Genomic DNA, 24,153 nt, shown 5'->3' on the forward strand with positions numbered 1-24,153 from the left:
CATCTAAACCAGTATTCATAGGGAAACTTATAGCTATAAGCACCTAAAATCAAGGACATTACTACTAACCTTACAGAATTTAATAAGATTATAAGAGAATACTATAACAATTGTACTCCAACAAATTAGATAAACCTAGATGAAATAGAAAAAAATTCTATAAACACACAAACTACAAAAACTAACTCAAAGAGTAACAGAAAATCTGAATAAACCTATACTAACTAAAGATCGAATCAGAATTAAAAAACCTCCCAACAAAATAAAAAGCCCAAGACCAGAAGTCTTCACTGGTGAATTCTACCAAATATTCAAAGAAGAATTAATACCAATCCTTCTCAAACTCCTTAAAAAAATAGAAGAGGAGGGAACACTTCCCAACTCATTCTACAAGACCAGCATTACCCTGATACCAAAGCCAGACAAGGACATCCCAAGAAAAGAAAATTACAGGCCCATATCCCTGATGAAAATAGATGTATAAGTCCTCAATAAAATATTAGCAAACCAAATTAAACAGTGTGTTAAAAAGATTGTATACTCATACACACACTCCTAGCCATATGTTCAAACTTCTGAAAACCAAGATAAAGAGAAAAGCCCAAAGGCAGACATATTACATTAGAAGGAACAAAGATTTAAAAATACATAGTAGACTTCTTGTCAGAAGCTCTGTAAGTCAGAAGAAAATGAACACCTTTAAAGTGAAAAGGATGAGGAAAAGAGCAAAAAAAATCTTCCAATCCAGGGAACCTAGCAAACTATCAAAAATGAAGGTGAATCAAAGACAATTTCAGACAAAACTTAGAGAATTCAATACAGGCAAACTTGCAATTCAGTTAAAAGAAGTTCTTTAAGTAGAAGATATATGGTATAAGACAGACACTTTAATCCCTACAAAGATGATTTCTTGAAATAGTGAAAATGAAAGGAAATAGAAAATGCTTTCTTCTTACTTTTCATCACTCTAAAAGATAATTATCTAAAGCAAAAATGATGGCAGTGTTTTGTGGGTTTAGAGTATTTGTAAAAGTAAAATGTATGGCAACATTAGCACATAATTCCCAAATAGTGCAAAATCCCCAAATATTTGGAAATTAAATAACACTTCTAAATAGCCCATAAGTCAAAAAGGAAGTTACATGGGAAATTAGAAAATATTTTAAATGGAAAGAAAATGAAAAGACAAAATATCAAAATTTGCATAATACTGCTAAAATCATGCTTAGAGACAAATTATAACATTAAATGCTTATATTAGAAAATAAGCAAGGTCTGAAATCAGTGATCTAATCTTATCTAAAATTATCATTAGGTGAGTAGACTGAGCTTAACAAAATGAAGGCATATTAGAATGAACATTTAACTTTGTAGTGCTGGACTTCTTATAACTTAGAATCATCTGGGAGGCTTTTAAAAAATACCATGCCTCGGGGTGGGGCCTGGACACATTTGTAAAGTTCTCCAGGTGATTCTAATGTACAGCCAGAGTTAGGAACCACTGATTTAACTGAATGAAAATGATTTATCATGGAAATGGGAGAAAAATGAACAAATTTGGTACAGCAGGTTATTCTGTTGGCTTTCTTCTTAAAAAATGATAATTACCCGAATCACAGAATTCAAGTCTTCAATTATGTTCTTGTTGATGAGAATTGCATCAGGATACTCCAGCAATAACTGAAAATTTTCCAGCTCCACTTGTCCTTGTTTAAGGAGAATTTGGATTGTCAAATTCAACTGGAATCTCACTTTCTCTTCCTGCAATCTATATTGAGAAGACTTCAAAGTAAGTAGTTGTAATATATTTGTATTTCAAATTTCATCTATTATCCGAGAACATAAAATTCAAACTTAATTTTCAACTTGAATTTCAAACTTAAGCTGAAGGAAAACCTGCTGAGATTAATGCAGAACATCTTTTCCTGATGATGAGCTTCCTTGGAGGTCTCTATGATACCTCCTCTTGTTGATATGGAATTACACTTGGGCTGCTCAAAGAATGGCATGGACAGAAATGCATTCACAAAGTTTTACTTTATGATTAAGAAAGGATTAATATAATTTTGGTTGTAAGTGGAAAAAAACTGAGATGCTACCAAATAACACATCTATTAAAGTTCTGACTTTATGTATTAACTTCTGATATTTTATTAACAATGTTTAATCTATATGCTACTTATATCTATTTCTGGCTAAGTCCCATTCCTCCTTAGAGCCTAGATCTGAGGATGATGTATCATGATGAATTTGGGAACACCAGAGAAGCATTTATCAAAGTGGCTGCAAATATGGAAAAAGTGAATCAAGGACTTAGAACAGTATCCCAACCACTCAGCAAAATACAATCTCTCTTAAAGAAAAAGATATTAGCTGGTTAGTTGTCTACATGTGAATTTCTTGGATTATCTGCCTAGTTTTCCAGAGTTTGCTTGTGTGGCTTGAGCCCAAAGGTGCTGACTAGCAGAAACAAATTCTTTGTACTGTATTTATGTGGAAGGAGCAGGTTAAAAAACAGAAAGGTTTTCCCAAAACTTGCCTATTTCTAATAAGAGCAATGGAACCTGTAGGTAAGTTCCACTCTGAAGTAAGGTCTTTGGTAACAAAATGCACTTTTTCAAGGAGAATTTATAAAGCCCAGCAAGAGAGACCAGTCTGTGCCTCCTGGAAACCAGCGAGTAAGCTTTCTCTCCCCATGACAACACAATCTAACTTAGCCCTAGCTTAGATTCTGTGTAAATGAACATGGATGAAAAGTTGAAATTACACCATGAGTTCATGGAACACTTTTTCAATTTCCTGTTGCAATTTATCATCATCCTCTGTTCTCCTCCGCAGAAAAGCCATCATTTCCATTAAGCCGGCCGCTTTCTGCTTTACCTGAAGGAACCAAACCACAACATCTTAGAGCATGTGGGGCTTTAGAAATAAAAGCAAACTGATTTTAAAGAACTTTAGAAAACATAGATGTTTTACTTAGTTACAAAGCCTTATTAACAAGCCCATTTTTCTAGATGAATAAAAATTTAAAGCCCTGCCATGATGTTATGTAAGACACCTAAAACTTACATGTTACATTCCATGAATATTTTGAAAAATATTAAACTTGCTTCTCACTAAAAATCAAATATGCAAGAAACTGTAATTTTCCTTATATATATATATCTTATTTTAAAATTTGTTCTCATCATCTCAGATAAAATGATAAAATCATAGATTCCTCAACAAAAATATGCTAGTCTGATGTTTGTGGCGCTGAATTTAGGGAATTTGGGGGAGGGGAGGCAGAGGGTGGTCAAGAAACAGCAAAAGGAAGGAATCTTTTCTCAACTAATACATTCTCAAATTGTTACCTTTGCTACATTAAAAAAATAGTCTAGCAAATATAAAGTAGGTTCTAGTGAAATATAATTCTAATCTATGCAAAAAGGGATGAGGACAACTCAAGACCAGGGCAGAGAGAAAGGAAGTTGTGTCTACGACAGTGCTGCCCAAGAGAAATATAATGTGAGCCATAAATGAGAGCCACATATTTAATTTTCAATTTTGCAGGAGCCACATTATAAAATGTGAAATGAAACAGGTGAAATTAATTTCACTAATATATTTTATTTAATACAATATATCCCAAACATCATTTCAACTGTATTGAATATAAAAAAAATTGAGACATTTTCCATTCCTTTTTCGTACTACTTACATGTCTCAATCAGGACTGGCCACATTATTTCAAGTAAACAATAACCACATGTGGCTAGGGGCCACCATTTTGGACAGCATGGGCTTAGAAGTATAGACCTATACTTAGCCCTCAATGCCATTAAGGTTAATATTATTTCATCATTATTATTACTAATGTTACTAACTACTACCTTAGCAGGAAAACCTAAATAATTAGCATTTCCGGAAGCACTGGTCACTATAAACTATATATTTGATATTAGTACACTAAGTGAAATGAAATGAAATTGAAATGGAATAAAATAAGATGTTATTATATACTTTCTGTTCATTTTCCACTTTCGCTCGTCTGGTCATGCAGAAATGATCCCAGACCGAGGGATCCAAGCCTTCTGGCATGTTACTAATATTGTCCAAGTCATCCATGGCTTTCATTAACTGGACAAAGGCATCCTTATTCAATTTCCCAGATTCTGGTCGCTCTCCAAAAGGCACAATGCTGGTGGGATCTGAGTGCATTTTCTGTTTGTGAATCCTGGTATTGCCAATAAAAACCCATCAACCTTTCACATTCTCACACACAAGAAATCAATGTTAAATTATACAACCCTTAGCATCAGTATGACATTGCATGACACTTTCTTTTGGCAAGTGGACGCTGGTGGGTGGATTATTCCAAAGAGAAAAGCACCCATTTTGACCTTCTTCCATACTCCCTGGATGCCCAGGCATGACCTTGGCTGGCCTACTGATGTCCCTAACTGTTGTCAGAACTGGCAGCTTTACCTGTACTAAAGAAGTCTCCCTTCTGTGTATTTTAAGCAGGCAAGTAAATGCCCAAGAGGAGTATGGATACTCCCTGGTTATGTCCCACATATCCTCGGCCAGTATCCTTTTTACAGATGAGTAGCCTGGAATATTTCTAATATAAACTGAACTGAAGAAGCACCTTTTAAAATCTACATTAATGCATTAGTTTTGTTTCCCTGGGCTGTGGCTGGGAAGGGAAGAAAGGTACAAAGATTTATACCAGACACTCACTATCTAGATGCTTTACAATATGCTGTGAAGTTACTATTGTTATCCTCTTTCTCTAGATGAAGAAAGTCTGAGAGAAGCTATTGGTCCAAGACCACGGGTCTGATAGATGGTAGAGCTAGGATTTAAAGCTAATTCTGTTTGGCATGAAGGCTTATGCTCTTTCCACTGCTGCCTCCCAATGTGTGGGAAGTGTTGCTTCTTTCTTCACAAGACTTATTAGGACTCACTCCTTTAAAAATAGGGAAACCAAGATACGGTTGAATTTCCTGGGTTGTGTGTAACCTGTTAAAAGTGAGAGAATGAGTTTGTATCTCAAATATGCGCCTATACAGTTGTAACAAATTCCATGATTTCTAGCTTTACCTTCGATTGAAAATTATGGAAATCTGAGTATGAAACATTTGGAAATCTGTGAAATGAATTCTAAAGCTACTCTCAGTATAAAGCCCTGATTATTTTCGAACCCTTTTTGATAATGGTTATTTTCAATCATTTACACTGGCATTTTCCAAACTTTGTCTTCAACACAATCACATGAGATGCTCTGACTGGCCAAATAAGTTTGGAAAATACCGGTTACTCTATTTTTTTTTAGAGACAGCATGCACATGCATACAAGTGGGGGGAGGGGAGAAGCAGAGGGAGAGGCAGAATCTTTTTTTTTTTTTTTTATGATTTTACTTATTTGACAGAAAGAAAGACAGCTAGAGAGGGAACACAAGCAGGGGGAGTGGGAGAGGGAGAAGCAGGCTCCCCCTGAGCAGGGAGCCTGACGCGAGGCTAGATACCAGGACCCTGGGATCATGACCTGAGCCGAAGGCAGACGCTTAACTGCTGAGCCACCCAGGTGCTCCAAGAGAGGGAATCTTAAGCAGGCTCTACGCTCAGTGCTGAGCCTGACTTGGGGCTCAATCACACGACCCTGTGTGATCAGGACCTGGGCCTAAATCAAGAGTCGGACCCTTAACCGACGGAGCCATCCAGGCACCCCTCTATTTTTTATACTTGGAGATCCAAAGGCCAAAAACAGGTTCTGAGAAGTTCTTTAATAAACTGTTTAACTTTTTCTTTTAACCCAGGATTTTCCCCAAACATATTTTGTTCTGGAAGCCTTTTATGTGTAATTCCAATTCATACAACAAGGGCCTCATATTTGCTAGAACACATCTTGGGAAAAATTATAGATCTGTATACCACCAATATCTTAAGAGGAACTACTTTCATAGGCCTATGCTAGCACAGTGCTTACCTCGATACTTAACTTTTTGAATAATGAAATCATTTTTCTTCATTGCTTACCTTAAGATATAAGAATAATCTAAAAAAACCCTGAGTTATGATAAAGACACTTGAACATTTTTGCATAAAAGATGTTACACTGAATATTTCTGTCTAGCTGGGATTGAAAAAGCTGAACTCTAACAACACTCCTCTTCATTTATGAACTTTTTTTCTTAGAAAAATGATAGCAAAGGAGAAACAAACCTTGGTCGGCGTTTAAAAAGTTTGTAGAGTATATCCACCTGATGACTGGGAATTTCAGAAAATTCTTTTCTAAAGCTGCGATCCAGAACCTAAGGACAGAGATATTACTGCTTGATTGCAACTTTTTTCAGAAGCCCTTTCTTTGTTGACAATATTTTTCAAGATATAGGGTTGAATTACTTTGATTTTAAAAATCCATGAAAATTTGGTTTATAAAGTAGACTTATTGAGGGTGACACTTGCTATGCAAGAATTTCTCAAAGATTTATTTTGAATAGGAAGTACCTCTGTGAATTACAAATATTATTTCATATAAGGTTCTAGAAATCATTCAGAACTAAAATTTTCATAAAATAATATTTACCAGTAAAATATGCAAGGTATTCTATTCTATTCTATTTTATTCTGTTCTTTATGTTTTTTCTATCCTATTCTTTTCCTTTATAAAACTACTGGTCATACATATGATCCAATAATTCCACTACTGGGTATTTATTCAAAGAATATGAAAACACTAATTCAAAAAGATATATGCACCCCTACGTTTACTGCAGCATTATTTACAACAGCCAGATTTTGGAAGCAACACAAGAGCCCATCAATAGATGGATGGATAAATATTATATATATATGATGGAAGAATGAAATCTTGTCATTTGCAACAACATGGATAGACCTAGAAGGTATAATGTTAAGTGAAGGAGGTTAGTCAGAGAAAGACAAATACCACAAGAATTCACTCATAAATGGAATTTAAGAAACAAAACAGATGAACAAAGAGAAAAAGAGATACACAAAAAACCATACTCTTAACTATAGAGAACAAACTGATGGTTACCACAGGCGAGGTGAGTGGGGGTATTAGGTGAAATAGGTGATAGGGATTAAGAATATACTTACCATGATCTATACATAATATATAGAACTGAGTAAGATATAGAATTGAATCATTATATTGTACATCTGAAACTAATATAATACTATACATTAATTATACTGGAATTAAATTTTAAAAAATTGTGGTCATAGCCTACTAAATTGATTTCATGACCAACTAGTGGGGACCGCAACTTAAAGTTTGAGAAGCCCTAAGATCTAGGTGACCTCTCTTTTTTTGTACAAGAGAAAATTTAAACCAGAGAAGTTACAAAAATTTATTTTACACAGTGGTTATCAGAAATATACAATGGCTCAGAATGAAGTTCACTGATAACTGAGAATTGTAGCAGGAGAAAATCTATGAGGAAATTAAATTATATCCTTTTTAGGGCGCCTGGGTGGCTCAGTCGTTAAGCGTCTGCCTTCGGCTCAGGTCATGGTCCCAGGGTCCTGGGATCGAGTCCCACATCGGGCTCCCTGCTCCGCAGGAAGCCTGCTTCTCCCTCTCCCACTCCCCCTGCTTGTGTTCCTGCTCTCGCTGTCTCTCTCTCTGTCAAATAAATAAATAAAATCTTTAAAAAAAAAAAATTATATCCTTTTTAATCTTCCCCAAATCTAAGCAGCAACTCAATTGCATTGGTGAGTGGGTAAGACAATAGCTCTCACTTTGTCTTCTGCCAACAAGTTGTCATAGTGTTCTTTGTACACGTCAAGGTCTTCTCTGGCTTTCTGGATGGCCTCTGAAGTCTGGTTCTATAATAACATCAAGAATAGGCAATTGAAACTGAGTTTTTTCAGGATAAACAAACATACTGGGGACACTAAAAATAAGAAATTTCCTAGTACAAGATAAATGTATCAGTGAAATATCCATTAGAGATAACATTTATAGCAGAAAGTAAACCAGTTGGAGACTTTGAAAGAAAAAACATCTAATCACCTGTTTTTTTTTTTTTTTAAGATTTTATTTATTTATTTATTTGACAGAAAGAGACACACTGAGAGAGGGAACACAAGCAGGGGGAGTGGGAGAGGAAGAAGCAGGCTTCCTGTGGAGCAGAGAACCCGACATGGGGCTTGATCCCAGGACCCTGGGATCATGACCTGAGCTGAAGGCAGACGCTTAACGACTGAGCTACCCAGGCACCCCTAATCACTTGTTTCTAAGTACAGTCAGCTGTGTGAGTGTGTAAGTGACTGTGGAACAGGGAAGTATGATGATGATGAAATTGCACAAGCTTGGGATTCACATGGGCTTGGCTTCTGAGAGACTGAATATATAAACAGACAATGCCAGACCATATACACAAATAGAACTCTGACCCACAACCCCTGTAGCAACTAGCCAGGAAACAAAACCATATCCTCGGCAATGATCAGTCCCAGACTGTCATGATTTGATCAGTAACTTTCACCTTTCCTAATTTTTGCCACCATTTCCAGTTTAGGACCAAACAGAGAAAGCTGAATATGCTCCCCAAATTAATCACATAGGTTGCCTGTCTTCTAATTAACTTGCCCCTGGCTTCCCCATGCCAACAACTTTTTTTTTTGAGATTTTATTTATTTATTTCAGAGAGAGAGCAAGTGAGCATGAGCGGAGCGGGGTGAGGGGGGGAGGGGGAAGGGCAGGGGAAGCAGAGGGAGGGGAAGAAGCAGACTCCCCGCTGAGCAGGGAGCCCCATGGGGCTTGATTCCAGGATCCAGGGATCACAACCTGAGCCAAAGGCAGACTGAGCCACCCAGGCACCCCCTTCCCCCATGCCAACAACTTCTAATCAGGGTACACCTGAAGCCCTCTCTTCTTTCCATTATAAAGCTTTCCCATCCCCCTGCCTGCCTTTGAGTGTCCACCAAACACAAGTGATGGTGGCTGATCTCTTACTATATCAAGTTCTGAATAAATAGTCTGCTTATTCTCATTTGGATGGTCTTCATTTATTTTCACAGTTCTAATTCCTGCTGTTTTACTTTCTAATGGGTGACTTAGGCATGTTTACTAGTCTCTCTGAGATGGTCTCCTCACCTGTGAAAGAAATCCAGTACCTTGCAGCGTTGTTAGGAGTAGGGCTGCATTCAGAAGGTGTTTGCATATGCTATTTAATGGACTTTCAGCAAAAACTAAGTTCATATGTCATATATATGATATATATATGATATTAAATCATTCATTCATAAATGTTATTAATACTACTAATAAAAGCTGACATCTTTTGAAAATTATTCTGTGACAAGCATTTTGCATTCATTGTGTCTTTAATGAAACATATCTATTCACACTATTTATTAGAGTTTTCCAGATATGACAGGTTTTCATTCTATAAGCTACCACATTACTTACATGTTTAGTAATACTTAGGGTTCCAAATGATCCAGAGAGAACAATATTCCCAGAGAAGGGCTTGCAAGTAGCTTAAAAGGTTATACGTCTTGTCCAAGGTCCCACAGTGTCACAGCCAGTCAGTGGTTAAAAGTGGGTCCTTTCAACCATGAAGCTATATTGTCTCATTTTATAAACTGTATGTCATATGAAAGTCACACGGTTCTTTTGACTAAATGATTGCAGATGCAGAATCCCATAACTTCATTAACAGATAAGAGCGGGTGCTTTCAACCTGACCCTGGAGCCAAGTCCCTGACGGGGAGCCAAGGAACACACACAACTGAGAGGAATGTGAAAGGAGACAGAGAGAGAGCATGAGCAGGGGGCGGGGGGAAGGGAGAGGGGCAAGCAGACCCTGTGCTGAGCTTGGCCCGATGTGAGGCTTGACACAGGGCTTGATCCCAGGACCCCGGGATCATGACCTGAGCCAAAGGCAGATGCTTAACCGACTGAGCCACCCAGATGCCCCTGAGAGCTTGTTAAACAAGGAGCATGTCTGTCAGAAAATCCTTTTACTCAAGATATCAGATATCATCCTTACTTTCTCCTCCTGCTTCCTTGTAAGGTAGTTGTTTAAGAATGCTTCTCTGGAGCTTATTTCTTCATCCAACAGTAGAGAAAAGACAAGATTATTTATTTTCAATTCCTCCTGTAGAAATATTTAAAAACGTTGGGGAAATGATCACTACATCTATTTGAGAAAGGGTCATAGACTTGACACTCATCAAGCAGGTTTATGACATACAAATAAGAGAAAGGGAATATAGACTGTGGTGCTAACTACTCAGTTATTTTACCTTTTCATCTTTTCTTTTTTTTTTTTAAATAATTTTTTATTTATTCATTTGAGACAGAGAGAGAAAGAGAGAGAGAGAGCATGAGCAGGGGGAAAGGCAGAGGAAGAGGGAGAAGCAGGCTCCCTGCTGATCAGGGAGCCCAACATGGGACTCGATCCCAGGACCCTGAGATCATGACCTGAGCCGAAGGCAGACGCTTAACCATCTGAGCCACCCAGGTGCCCCCCTTTTCATCTTTTCACTGTAAGATAAAACATATATAGAGAAAAATACACAAGACCATGTATAGTTTAATGAGTTATTATAAAGGTAAAACACACTTGGGATCACCACACGGTTCAGGAAATAGAACTTTCCTATCCCAGAAGCCCCTTCCATGTGTCCCCTTCACAATCTCAACCCTGGTAATAACTACTTTCCTGACATCCAGAGTAATCACTCTCTTGTGTTTCTTTATGGTTTTATCACCCAGTTGTATCTCTCTAGGCACTATAGCATCACCTGTCCATTTAAAAAATTGTCACCTTTTAAAAATCTCTTATAATCCACAGTTTCCCTTCCACCCCTTTCCTTTCTTCACATTTTCTTATAGTTTTACCTGGTCTGGGTTTTGCTATCTGCATACTTATAGCGAGTTCATCAGTATCCTTCATGTCATGTACTTCCTGAAAAGTGGCAGCTGATCAGAGGCCTTATCAGACACATGTTTGATCCTTCTGGCAAAACCGTAGGTGATACTATGTTCTTTGATCAGGACACACATAATATTAGGATATCTGCATTTTTGTGATGTTAGTAATGGTAGACACTCCATGCCCCAACCCGTTAATCTATGGGGAGTTGCAAGATGGTGATAGTCTATTTCTATCGTTCCTTTTTCACTTATTAATGAAAATTCTTTCATAAACAGATGCTTCTCCTTATCTGCAATGTAGTTACCTAGTGGTACAGTTCATATAGGAAGGTGGAATCAATACTCAATGCTTTCTCTTTATCAGTTTCTACATAACGAATTGGTTGTTATTCTTTGAAGGTGAACAATAGGCATTTTTCTTTTTAAAATATCACAAATTCACAAATTTAAACAACTTTGGTGGGTTTCAGTTAATTGCAATGATTATCATTGTTGAATCTTAAATTATTCCCTTTAGGGGAGCTTTTAAATTTGGCCCCTGAGTCCTTTGGATATTACCTGGTAGTCTTTGACAGTTTCCTCATTATCTTGTATGAAAAGATGTTCTGAGCTTATCTTTTTAAAATAACAGCTTTATTAAGATATATTTCATACAATTCATTAATTTCATACAAGTCAAGGTTCATCCATGTTGTACCATGTATTAGAACTTTCTATTGCCAAATAATATTCCATTATATGGATAAACCATATTTTATTTATCCATGTGTAGTTGTTGGACATTTGGATTGTTGCCACTTTTTGGGCATTATGATTAATGCGGCTCTTATGACTAGTGCTGGGGCATTTATTCCCAGTGTCCCCCCACCCAACTACCATACACACACTCCCTCCCTGCTGGGCCAGTGGTTATGTTCTGTCTATGGCCAAGACTCCCAAAGAGCAGCCTCTCTCTCAAGGCTACAGGTCTTGCTGGGTCCTGGTAGCAGCTCCCTTCCTTTGCCTCTTTAGCTCTAGTGATGTTACTGCCTTCCTGCTACTTCTAATCTCTTAGTTTTTCACCATTCCTTGCTGTTTCCCCTTAACCCTGACTATACCTCCGTAAAGAGTCCTTGCATTAAACCTCTTAAATGTAACATTTTCAGTGTACCATTCCTGTTGGGACCCCGAGGATAGAGACAACCTCCTAGAGGTTCCCTTATCTTCTCTCATCTTTTTTGGCTGACCCCCCTTGCTTTGGAAGATACATATAAATTTTTGAGATCTTGTATTTCTTTTTTTTTTTTAAAGATTTTATTTATTTATTTGAGAGAGAGAGAATGAGAAACAGAGAGCATGAGAGGGAGGAGGGTCAGAGGGAGAAGCAGACTCCCTGCCGAGCAGGGAGCCCGATGCGGGACTCGATCCCGGGACTCCAGGATCATGACCTGAGCCGAAGGCAGTCGCTTAACCAACTGAGCCACCCAGGCGCCCTTGAGATCTTGTATTTCTCAAAATATCATTATTTTCCCTTACACTCAACTGTTAGTTTGATCAGGTATAGATTCCCATGCTAGGAATAATTTTCCCTCAGAATTTAAAGGCTTCACTGCTTGGTCTTCTTGTTTCTAGTTACTGTACACGTCATTTATATTCTTACTGTTGAGTCAAATTAAGCCAGATTTTTCATCGGATCTTTTGGGGCAAGTGGATTATTCATTCATTTAACACATAGTATGAGCCCGGCCCTTTGCTAGTTTCTGGAGATACAGGGATGAATCAGACAGACTTATAGTTTTGGGAGCATTAAAAAGTAATTTCATATAAATTAAAATTCAGTTGCAATAAGTTTGAGAAAGTAAAAGAACAGAGCATATACTGGGAGGCTCTAGCCTAGTCTGAGGAACTGGCTTATAAGCTGGGACCTGACATATGTAGCTGAATAGATAGGGGCCAGGAGGCAGAGCTGGGAGGAAGGGGCACCGAGGTGAGCTCAAGGCACCAGAGGAGGAAGCATGGCAGTGAGGGGGAGGGTGGCAGAGGTGAGGCTGGAGCAGGAATCAGGCCAGGACAAGCAGGACCATGGTGCCAGAAAGGGTGTTGGTCTTTTTTCTAAGAACAAAGAGAGGCCCCCGAGGCTCCTTAAAAAGAAAAGGCCTTGTAAGTAAAGCTTCTACTCACCTGGTTGACAACCATCTCTGCCTTCACTCTCCTTTCAAAGAGTCTTTTCAAATGTTCATCAAAATTCTGTGTGCTTTCTTGAATGGAGTTTTGAAGTTTCTTCATTTCTGCTTCTAATGACTGGAAGGAAGTCGATAACAAAGTTAACATCTAGGAACATCAAATGCTCCAAGGAAAGGGTGTTCACATTGTGCTGCAAGGGAGGGGTGCAGGGGGAGGACAGGCCTTGTGAAGTGTCCTGGGCCCTCCACCCTCTTCAACCAGAGATGTTCTACCTGGATCTGTTTAATATATTGTGAGTCTGAGATTTTTGCTTTAAAAAGATTACACTGGGGAAAAAAGAGGAAATAACTGATCATGGCTAATGGTGCAGGCAGAGATAGGCCTAGTAAAACAAATCTCAGCAAATTTTTCTGGGAAATTCTGACCCTCTCTCTCTGTAAGACAGAAATTTCCAGGTATACAATCTGGCCCTAAAAGATCTTGATTTTTTTTTTTAAAAGCCATGGTATATCTTCATGGAATTTTTTAGATTTTAAGGAAATAAAGACTGAGTATATAGATATAGAGGTAGATACAGAGATAGAAATACAGATATAGACAGATGGAGATATAACATATATAGTTATACCCTCTTTTGTTTTCTGTATTTGTTGTCTCTCCAAAACATCTACATCAGGGGGGAAAAGTCCCACCTACCCTCTCTCCCCCTACTTTTTAAAAATTCTACAAGGACTTAGAGCTAAACACACAGTAGGTAAGTAGAAAGCTATAAATTTATATTTATTTTTTAAAAGATTTATTTGAGAGAGAGAGGTGCGTGCACACAACCATGCACATGAGTGGGGAAAGGCAGAGGGAGAGAATTTCAAGCACACCCCTTGCTGTTCACGGGGCCTGATGCGGGGCTCAATCTCACAACCCATGAGATCATGACCTGAGCCGAAACCAAGAGTCGCATGTTTAACTGACTGAGCCGGAGCCCCTATAAATTTTTATTTTTAAAGAAATTGTCAGCAGATCAATCCTAGACATACCATTACAAATAATTTTTATCTTTAAAAGTTTTTGTAACTTTAAGATTTTGATTTAACTTTAAATTTACAGAAAAGTTATAAGAATAGTAGTACAAAGAATTCCCATATACTTTTTTTTTTTAAAGATTTTATTTATTTATTTGACAAAGAAAGACACAGCGAGAGAGGGAACACAGCAGGGGGAGTGGGAGAGGGAGGAGCAGGCTTCCCGTGAAGCAGGGAGCCCGATGCGGGGCTCGATCCCAGGACCCTGGGATCACGACCTGAGCCGAAAGCAGACGCTTAATGACGGAGCCACCCAGGCACCACAGAATTCCCATATACTTTTTATCGTATTAATCAATTGCTAATATTCTGCCCCATTTGATTTATCACTTGCTCAGTCTCTTCTCTTTCTCTCTCCCTAGCTCTATCTTTTTCTTGATCATTTGAGAACAAGCTGCAGACACTCAAATACAGGTGAGTCATTTTGTAGACTGTCACTGAGTTTAGCTCTGTCTGATGTTTTCTTATGCTTAAACCAGGTGGTACGTTACTAACAGGAACACCACATGAATCATGTTGTACCCTTCTCAGTGTACCATATGAGGAGACATGATGTGGGTTTGTTTCATCATTGATGATGTTAACTGTGATCACTTGGTTAAGTAGTGTCTGCCAGTTTCTCTATTGTACAGTTACTGTTTTTCCATTTGTAATTAATTAATTTGTGGGAAGATACTTAGAAACCATGTAAAAATCTTGTTCCTCATCAAACTTTTATCCACCAGTTTTAGCACCCATTGATAATCCTTACTTGAATAAATTATTATGGTGATGGTAATGATAGAATTATTATTTTAAATTTACTTTAAAAAGCTAAGTTCTGGGGTACCTGGGTGGCTCAGTTGGTTAAGTGTCCAGCTCCTTTTTAAAAAAATTTATTTCTATTTATTTATTTTTATTGTTTTGTCCAATTAGACAACATTTGTACATCATTAAAGTGTCCAGCTCTTGATTTTGGCTCAGGTCATGATCTCAGGGCATAAGACAGCCCTGCATCAGGCTCCGTGCTGGCTTTGGAGCCTGCTTAAGATTCTCTCTCTCCTTTTCCCTTTGCCCCTCCCCCACCCCTCTTGCACAGGAGTGCGTGCATGCATGCGTGTGTGCTCTCTCTCTCTCTTAAGTTAAAGAAAAAGCCAAGTTCTGTCTATGCTGGTTTAATGAAGAGAGAGACTAATTCTAGGAAGGTGATGAAGAGAGTTTAGCAAAATGTAGAGGCACTTGACACAAGGAGAAACACCACCCAAATAAAGCTAATTAAGCAATGACGAAATACTAAAATAGAACAAATACAGGAAAAGCACACTTCAGGGTCAGTTTGCTTGCCATAGTTTATGACACAATCTCATAGAAATGGAAAAAATCCCATGGACTGTGGGCCCAGTAGTTGTGTATCAAAGCCATGTGTTCCTGGACAATGGAAGCACCATCACATGGCAAATGACCAAAGGCTCAGCCTGCTGGGACCAGATTGTCCAAGGGTCTGAAGCCCACCCTTCTCTCCAGTCTGAAAGGAACTCTTTTAGTGTTAGAACGGCCTTTTGCTCTGTGCTTCAAATGTCCCACATTCTTCTCACTGCAGGCCCTTCTCATGTGCTTTTCCATCTGTCTGATCTCCATTCCTTGCTCTTCAACCTGTCATTTTTCTCATTCTTCCAACTTGAGCATAAAAGCCACTTTCTCAAGTAAGCCTACCTTCGGTCCTGTCTTAGGCACTACCCTGAGTCTTAGAAGCAAAGCCTGGAACAGGATTCCAGTGTATGCAATTTTTGGAGCGAGTGCTTTTTCAGAGACACCTGTAAAATGGGGAAGGGAAGCAGGTAGGGAAGGGGCAGGAGCTGAGCAACAAGGTGCTCTTAGGTGGCCCAGCCTTCGCCTGATTCCCAGGGGTACAAGGGTAATAGAGAGGCTCTGCTGAGCTGTCCCAATTTGGGCCAACTGGGCGGGACTTTTGTATCCCCATCTCATCAGTCAGTCACAGGCTTTTCTGGATAGGGGCAGTGATATAGCCTTGTATGCTATAACAAGGATGCCCCCTTGATGAGCCAAGGCACCAGAGGTCTCAGGTATGAGCCTTTAGCTGCAACATGCACAGACGAAAGGGGATGGGCACGCTAGCCTGAAAAGGGGACCTAGTGAATACCAGTGGCCTCAATCTACATCAGTGCCTCTGTGTTTACTGTCATAGGTGGCACCTGAACTTGTCCATCCTGATTCATCACACTGAAGTTAAATAACTATTCTGTGAATGTTCAGTTAATGTGTAACTGCCCACCCCCCAAGGCAGTGAACACCGGTAGGGGCCAGGGCTGTGTCTGTCTATTCAGCAAGTGTCTCTTGGGACCCGACACAGTGACCAGCCATAGTGAGAATCAAAGGAATATTTGTTAAAGAATTGGGTGTCACTTTTCCTCAAACATTCCTGGGAAAATCTAATTTTAACCAAAACTGTATCAGATGCTGCAAAATGAGAAGCAGGGGAGATGAAAGGTGGGAGACTAAATAGGAGGGTAAGGATGAACAATGCGGAATCCATCAGACCAAGAATTTCTCCCAGCCCTGGACAAAAACATGGCCTGCAATTTAAGAAGGTATTGCTGTAGTTGACCAGACTAGGCTCTTAAGGGTGAAGGTGGTAGCCTTTCATCTGCAAATCACCAGGCCCTAGGAGAGTGCCTGGCACATAATAGCTGTCAATAAATGTATCTATTCATTCAGGAAATATTTACTGAGTGCTTATTATGGGTCAAGCACAGTTCTCAAAACTTGGAATATAGTAATGAACAAAACAGACCAATTCTCTTCCCTCATGTTACATTCTAGTAGAGGATTCAGGTAACGTGTAAACAAGCACGGATGATGTAGGCCAGGTGGGGATGAGCACTCTGGAGAACAACAAAGCCGGGGGGGGGGGGGGGGGGGGTGGGGAGGGAGTTTGCCCTGCTATGTAGGAAGATGAGATGACAACTGAGTAGAGATCCAAAAGAGGTGAGGCAGCAAGCCGTATGGCTAAATGGGGTAAGAGTACCCCAGGTAACGGCCACAGCATGTCAAGGGCCCATGGCAAGAATGAGCTGTGGGTCCTGGCGTCAACAGTGTGCTGGGTATCTTTGAGGAACACCAAGGAGTTTCCGGGAGAGTGGTGGGAGGTAAAATGGGAGGGGTACAGAACAGGGGACCAGGAGGGCAGAGAAACTAATGCCATAAATCGGGTAAGAGATGCTGGTGTTTGGAGTAGGGTGGGAGTTGTTGTCGTGCCCAAAAAGAAGCTCCTGGAAAATCATAACGAAGGGACTGGAGGTGCAGTCTCAGGCAGTGCTGCTTCTGGGGAGAGTGAGGCAGCGTGGAAGAGGGAGGGGCCTCTTGGAGACTTGGGTGAAAGGAAAGAAGAAAGGAAGAAGTGAAGATTAAGGGTCCTGCAGAAACAAAAGAAAATCATGAAATCAGAAGACGCACTGGTGGTCTCTTCCCCCTGAAATAAGAACAGCGCTGCATGAAGAACTTTATATCAAGTTGATAATGTTATCCGCACAGAAGGGGAAAAAAGGATTAGTCCAAATAAATTCTGAATATAATGTGCAGGTGGTCTGCCCTCCATGAGATATATCCTGAGAACAAAAAGAGGTGCAAGGAAATCTTAAAACCTACCAAGAAGTTTTGCTTTTGGTAGAGACATTATACGTATATTGTAGGACTGAGCAAATGAATAAATATATTTGGGGAACCAGAGCTTGCACTGAGAAAGGAGATCTACATGCTAAATTAGGGAAAGGGAGAACCTCCTTAGGGTATGTTGAATTGGAATTGGATAAATGACTTATCAGATATTAAACTGATAAGAACAGACACTACACTTGATCTTAGCCAAAACTGGAATTGGAGGTAATAATATGGAGTTTTGATGTCATATATATATGTTATATACATACAAGTCAGGAGAAAAATACAAAATGCAAAAAAATGTGGCAATATTAAAAGCTGGTGGGTTAAGGTATATGGTGTAGGTATACTAGATTTACAGAATATGGATGCACTATGACATAGGTATATGGTACATAGATTGTACTTCTCACGCAACATATCTGTACATTTGAATAATTCTAAAATAAAAATTGGCAAAAAAATAATCTCATATTGGGAAAATTGGCAGAGATATACAATGACATAAGATTTGCCATGACTTGGATAATTGTTGAAGCTGGATGAGGGGGTCATTATACTATTCTCTCTACGTTTTTATATGTTTGACATTTTCCATAATATAAAGGTTTTTCCAATAGACTGAGAAAAGAGAAATTGGAGACAGTGAAGACAGATTTTTCCAGGGGTTTTCTGAGGAGATACTGGGCAGTGGATTGAGAGGAAAGTTGGGTCCAGGGACTTTTTTTCCCTTTTAACTTACTTTGAAATAAATTCAGACTAACTCAAAAGTCATAAGGATAGTAGAAAGAATTCCAGAATCCTCTTCAAGGGAGTCTCTTTTTCTTTCTCATTCTCTTTTCTATACAATGAGAGATGTATCCAATGTATAATATTACAACATATGTCTATGCTGGAGGGAAAAATTGATGTAGGAAAAAGGGGCAAATTGCCCGAATGGTAAGATGGGATGGGATCAGGTGCACAAGTGGAGGACCAGGCTTGGGCAGGTGCAAGGTCATTTCATCCCTAAGAAACAGAAAGGGAGAGTCTATGGATTCTGTGCAGGTGGGAGATAGATGTGGGAGTGGAAGAGTAAGGAAAATCTCTTCTAGTTGCTTCTCCCCTCCCAGTGAAATAGAAAATGAGGTGAGTGAGCCGAGGGGGTCAGGTGTTGGAAGTTTGGAGACAGAGGAGAATGTGGGACGTGTTTCTCTAGGATCTTGCTACTTAAAGTGTTCTCCTCTGACCAGCAGCAAGCCACACCACCAGGCTGCTTGTTAGAAATCTCAGGATCCTTCCATTTCCTCAAAATGACAGAATCAAGTCAAATATTCTTGACAAGATCCCTCAGGTGGTATGGAGTCAGCTAGGGGTGGGGAAATGGAATAGCATCACCAAACAACTCTGAAGACCCAGTAAAGATTAAGGTCATTGGAGGGAAATCAGTTAGTATTTTTTTCTTTACCCACATCGTGGTGCGTGGTGCAGGTGCAGAGAAGGCTGAGTACTGGCTTTAGCCATGGCTGGCTTTTACCCACTGAATTTGACCAAGGAGCAGGGAGGTGAGAGTGTCAGCAGCAGACTATTTCACAATATGAGATCATGGAATAAATGCTACCACCTTAGGCATCTATACTCCCTAACTGCTTGAAATTTTCACTGCATTCAAGACTGCTCATTTTGGCTTTTTGGGAAATACTATCTTAGGATGAAATGTGAGGGCACTGTTAGAGGACTGCAGTGAATAAAAATGGGAACAGGTTATCAATAGATCTAAAGAAGTTGCTCATGAGATACAGCCACTATAAAGCTGACAAACTGCCCTGCCTCAAATAATGCCATGATTTTACCTTCTTCATAGCGGAATACTTTTTTTTAAAGATTTTATTTATTTATTCGACAGATAGGTAGAGAGCACAAGTAGGCAGAGTGGCAGGCAGAGGGAGAGGGAGAAGCAGGCTCTCCGCCGAGCAGGGAGCCGGACGTGGGGCTCGATCCCAGGATCCCGAGATCATGACCTGAGCTGAAGGCAACCACTTAACCGACTGAGCCACCCAGGCGCCCCTGGAATAGATACTTTTTATTTGGTTGTACACCATCCGTTTTTATATCTCTATTATATTTGTAAGCATTTTTCTTTTTTCTTTTTTTTAAATTAACATATAATGTATTATTTGTTTCAGGGGCACAGGTCTGTGAACTGTAAGCAATTTTAATGTGGGAATGTTTCTTTGAGATGCAAGGAGATATCAGTGGGAGAACTGCTTTGCAAATATCTCAAGTTACAGCTGTAAAGTATGTGCTGCTGATTGTGTCATTCTTCTGTCAGGTCCTTTTCTTGAGATTGAGAGGAAATCAAGCAAGAGTTATGACTGAACTCAAACAGATGTGGAAGATGCAGAGCAGTGCCTAGAACATACTCTCATAGATGTTCATTAAACATTTGAAGAATGGAGGACCAAATGAACTGTAACAATCTGGGAAATGTTGAAATCAACAAGAACTTTAAAAAAAAATTGCAACACACTCTTTTTGTTTTAAATTGTGTTAACTCTTCAAACTTATCTCTACCCACTTCCCCAAATTCTCTTGAGAATTTAAGCTGAAACAGTATCCTTAAGCTACTAACAACACTGAGGGAATAAAGAACACTTAATTTGAAAACATACTGGAACAAAACCATGGTAGGGTATATTAATTCTTTGCTCTTCTGACCTTTCTATACTTATCTCTCTCTTCATTTAACTCTTTGACTTTCTTCTCATAGTCTTTGACTTGTTTCCTCTCCTCTTCAGACCATAGAGCATCAGGTTTTACCATGAAAGCAGGTTGAGGAATCACCTGAAGATAAAAAGGAAAGCATATACCGTGGCTCAAACATAAATATAGCAGTACAGTAAAAGGTCAGAGTTATCATTACAGTTAAAAAAAAAAAAAAAAAAGAGCCCTTTCAAGGGATATAGTTCTTCACATTGGCAAGATAATGGCCTGACACTTTGAAGAAAGTACATGAAAAAAGTTACAACTGCTTTTCTGTGAACATAAGCGAGAGTGGGCAATTTGGGACATATAGAGACTCTTAGGTGACAGGGTCAGAGATGTATGTTGATATCTTCATAGTTAGAACTACACCTGGGCTCCAGGGACACCTAAGGCACGTATCGAAGGGAATGTTTCATGTTATATCCAGAGAATTATAGATGCAACATTATCATTGCTTTCTATCCAGACCAAAACCAGTTTGCTTGTTTTGTTCTTTTGTTTGCTTTATGTAAGATAGGGAGGCAAGTCTGCAGTTTCAAATTTCTTACTTGCCTAATGTGGTATATTTATGAGGTACTGGGAGGTTGTATATTTGTTGCTGTAGAATTTCTAAAATTCGGGTCAATATAGACAAAAACGATCAAATTTGAGTAGCTCTCTCTACCCCATTCCATCTTCCATAAGAATGTCCAGAAATCTCACCATTCTCAAAATATCTTCCTTCTTGACTTCCAGAATTCCTCCCATCATGTCCATCAGGGCTCGGTGCCTTGTGTCGGGGCCCTGGAAAAGAGCCAGGGTCAGGGAGGGTAGCTAAGACAGAGACCTAGCCCTCTGGTAGAACCAGAGGCAGCCTCCCACCCAATGTTAGAATGACTGCATTTAGAATTGGGGAGGGTGGCGAGTGGCATGAAGGGAAGAGGAGAAGGAGGCCCCTGAGATTCCAGGGATCTCTGACCATGACAAATGCCGTGATGTGTTTCTATAGTGGAGTAAAGTATAAGACAATTCAATCAAATTAGGAACAAATATACCTAAAGGAAAGAGGGTCTTAGGTACATTTGAGCAAAACTGCATACCCGTGTCAGAAGCCATCGCTCCATTTCACGGGTTGCGGTCAATTCTGCTTTGGCTTTCAGCCATGGATTAAGCATTTTCTGAGCTGTAATCTGAAAGAGAAAATGTAGTTTAATGCTGTTGTTCTTACACAATTTAAACCAAACCTTCCTTTCACACAGCAGGGAGGAGGTTAGAAGGTATCGAGAGGATAAAGGAACCATCCAGATTTCACAATCAATTTCCTATCTTGGGACAAAGATGAGATCTAGAATGAGAGCGTTGGGAAAATTGATCGTTACTTCTCTATTAGCTCTCAAAGCTCTTCTCCATCACTAAAGAGATTATAACAGGGGGGCGCCTGGGTGGCTCAGTTGGTTAAGCGACTGCCTTCGGCTCAGGTCATGATCCTGGAGTCCCGGGATCGAGTCCTGCATCGGGCTCCCTGCTCGGCGAGGAGCCTGCTTCTCTCTCTGACCCTCCCCCCTCTCATGTACTCTCTCTCATTCTCGCTCTCTCAAATAAAATAAAATAAAATCTAAAAAAAAAAAAAAAAGAGATTATAACAGGGATCTGATTTAGACTAGAGGGACAGGAAAGGGGTTCAAAGGAATGTCATCTAAGCCAAATCCTGTAGGATGTGGGTCCTGCAAGGTCAATAGCTTGGAGCATTCAAGGAATTGTGGGAACGAGAGTGTGGCTGGCCCAGAGCAAGGTAGGCAGTCACAAAGGGGCTTGTTATCTGAGGTGAAATGAGCAGCCACTGCAGGGTTTTAAGCAAGGGAAAGACATAATAAGTTTGGCTTGTAACAAGATCACTCTCCTGATGTAGAAGGGATTAGAGAAGAAGCAAGTGTGGTGAGGTTAATTATGCACATACAAAGACTGCCCCCAGCAGGATCTTGGTGAGAGCCGCAGAGAGAGGTCCTTGCTATCACAGTGCTCCAGAGACTTAGGTTACATGGCAGGAGACCGGTTCTGGAAGAAATAATTTCCTTAAACAAGTACAGTAGACTGTAGAGATGAAGATGTACTCTGAAGGATAAGGGTTTGCGTTCAGACCCCAAATCTGTCACTTACTAGCTTTCTAACGGTGGTCAAGCTACTTAACCTCTCTGTGCCTTACTTCCCTTATCTGTAAAATAGAGGTAATATTAATACCTACCTTGTAAGGTCTTATAATGATAAATTAGTTTCCATCTATCTAGGGCACTTAGAACAGTACCTGGCTTTTAATAGGGACTATATAAGTGTTTGCTGTTATTTCTAAGTAACACTATTACTTTTTATCCCAAAGCATTCAAGCTGGTTTCATATGAGCAAGGATTTTTTTTTTTTTTTTTTTAGTATTTTAAATTTGGTTATATTTTAATTATTTTCTTTAGGCATTTACTTGTAACCACCTCTGGCCAAACACCTTTTAAGAAGGCTGACCAGTGGGGTGCCTGGGTGGTTCAGTTGGTTAAGCATCTGACTCTTGATTTCTGCTCCGGTCATGATCTCAGGGTGGTGAGATCTAGCCCTATGTTGGTCCCTGGACTGGTCGTGGAGCCTGCTTAAGATTCTCTCTCTCCCTCTCCCTCTGCACGGCCCCCCACCCCTTTGCCTCACACTCTCTCTTAAAAAAAAAAAAAAAAAGGCTGACCACTGAGCCCCCTTTCTCTGGGATCCATCCTGCCTTAGTGACCCAGATAATTACTGGAACTTCATCAGGCTCTCTTCCACAATGTGATCCAAACTTCTTTGATAGAGGCACTGGACCCAAGCTGGGTCAATGAAACTCTTTCTAGTCAAATGTGGAATTAGGACTAAGTGGTTCTAGTTTGGACCAGCTGTCTGCTTGAGTGAGGAGAAATAAAGTAGAAACTGCTAGAGGAAGGTGAAATGCAGACAGAGGTGAGCTAAGAGATGAAGAAAGTGGACTTCTTGACTCCCCATGAGATTTCAGTCTTTGGTCCCTGCTTCTTTCTAGGCTTGACATCCAAATCTTCCCTAGATTCCATAGGATTCCAAAAGAAATTCTCATCATTGCTGAGGCAATGTCAACTGTTTTTGTTTCTTGTGACCAAGAATACCACCTGATACAGTCACTTCCAGTACAGCACTGCACACAGGGAGATGAGTAAGTAAGAATGGGAAAATGTCCTGAGAGAAAAGGGACGGGATAACACAGCTAGCCAGTACCTCTTTGTTTTCCACAACGAGGGTTCTCTCTGGCTTCTCACAATCATCAAATTCTGGTTGCCAGACCACTTCTTCCAAGTCCAAATCTAAAATAATTTCTTTAATTCTTACATTTCTTTCCTTCACACGTGCAACTTCAAACTCTTTTTGTTTATATGCAGCATCAAACTCATTGTTGAAAGCAGTTTTTACCTTGTAAATGACATCCTGAAATATCAATGTAATACTGAGAACACATCACATGTTATAGATCATTACTAGTAACATGGTCTTACGGTTTTACTTTCCTTCCAAAATCACTTTATAAATTATCAGAAAGTTAATCTTTCTAAAATACAGTTTATATTAAGTCATTTCTTGGTTCAGTAA

The 24,153-nt window shown here is 39.6% G+C and overlaps 1 protein-coding gene and 1 pseudogene across 1 annotated transcript in view; both read right to left on the reverse strand.

Annotated features, from left to right (window-relative positions):
• Positions 1–24,153, reverse strand: part of CFAP43 (cilia and flagella associated protein 43) — a 113,828-nt gene that overhangs the window by 7,509 nt on the left and 82,166 nt on the right. The window contains 11 exon segments of the mRNA XM_021699696.1: positions 1,609–1,768; positions 2,768–2,880; positions 4,003–4,216; positions 6,208–6,296; positions 7,753–7,839; positions 10,011–10,118; positions 13,061–13,180; positions 20,497–20,622; positions 21,247–21,327; positions 21,624–21,713; positions 23,785–23,991. Of these exon segments, the coding sequence (XP_021555371.1) occupies positions 1,609–1,768; positions 2,768–2,880; positions 4,003–4,216; positions 6,208–6,296; positions 7,753–7,839; positions 10,011–10,118; positions 13,061–13,180; positions 20,497–20,622; positions 21,247–21,327; positions 21,624–21,713; positions 23,785–23,991 (1,395 nt within the window).
• Positions 17,923–18,026, reverse strand: LOC123325253 (annotated as a pseudogene).

The sequence above is a fragment of the Neomonachus schauinslandi genome, chromosome 6, assembly GCF_002201575.2.
Source record: "Neomonachus schauinslandi chromosome 6, ASM220157v2, whole genome shotgun sequence".
Taxonomy (NCBI): Eukaryota; Metazoa; Chordata; class Mammalia; order Carnivora; family Phocidae; genus Neomonachus; species Neomonachus schauinslandi.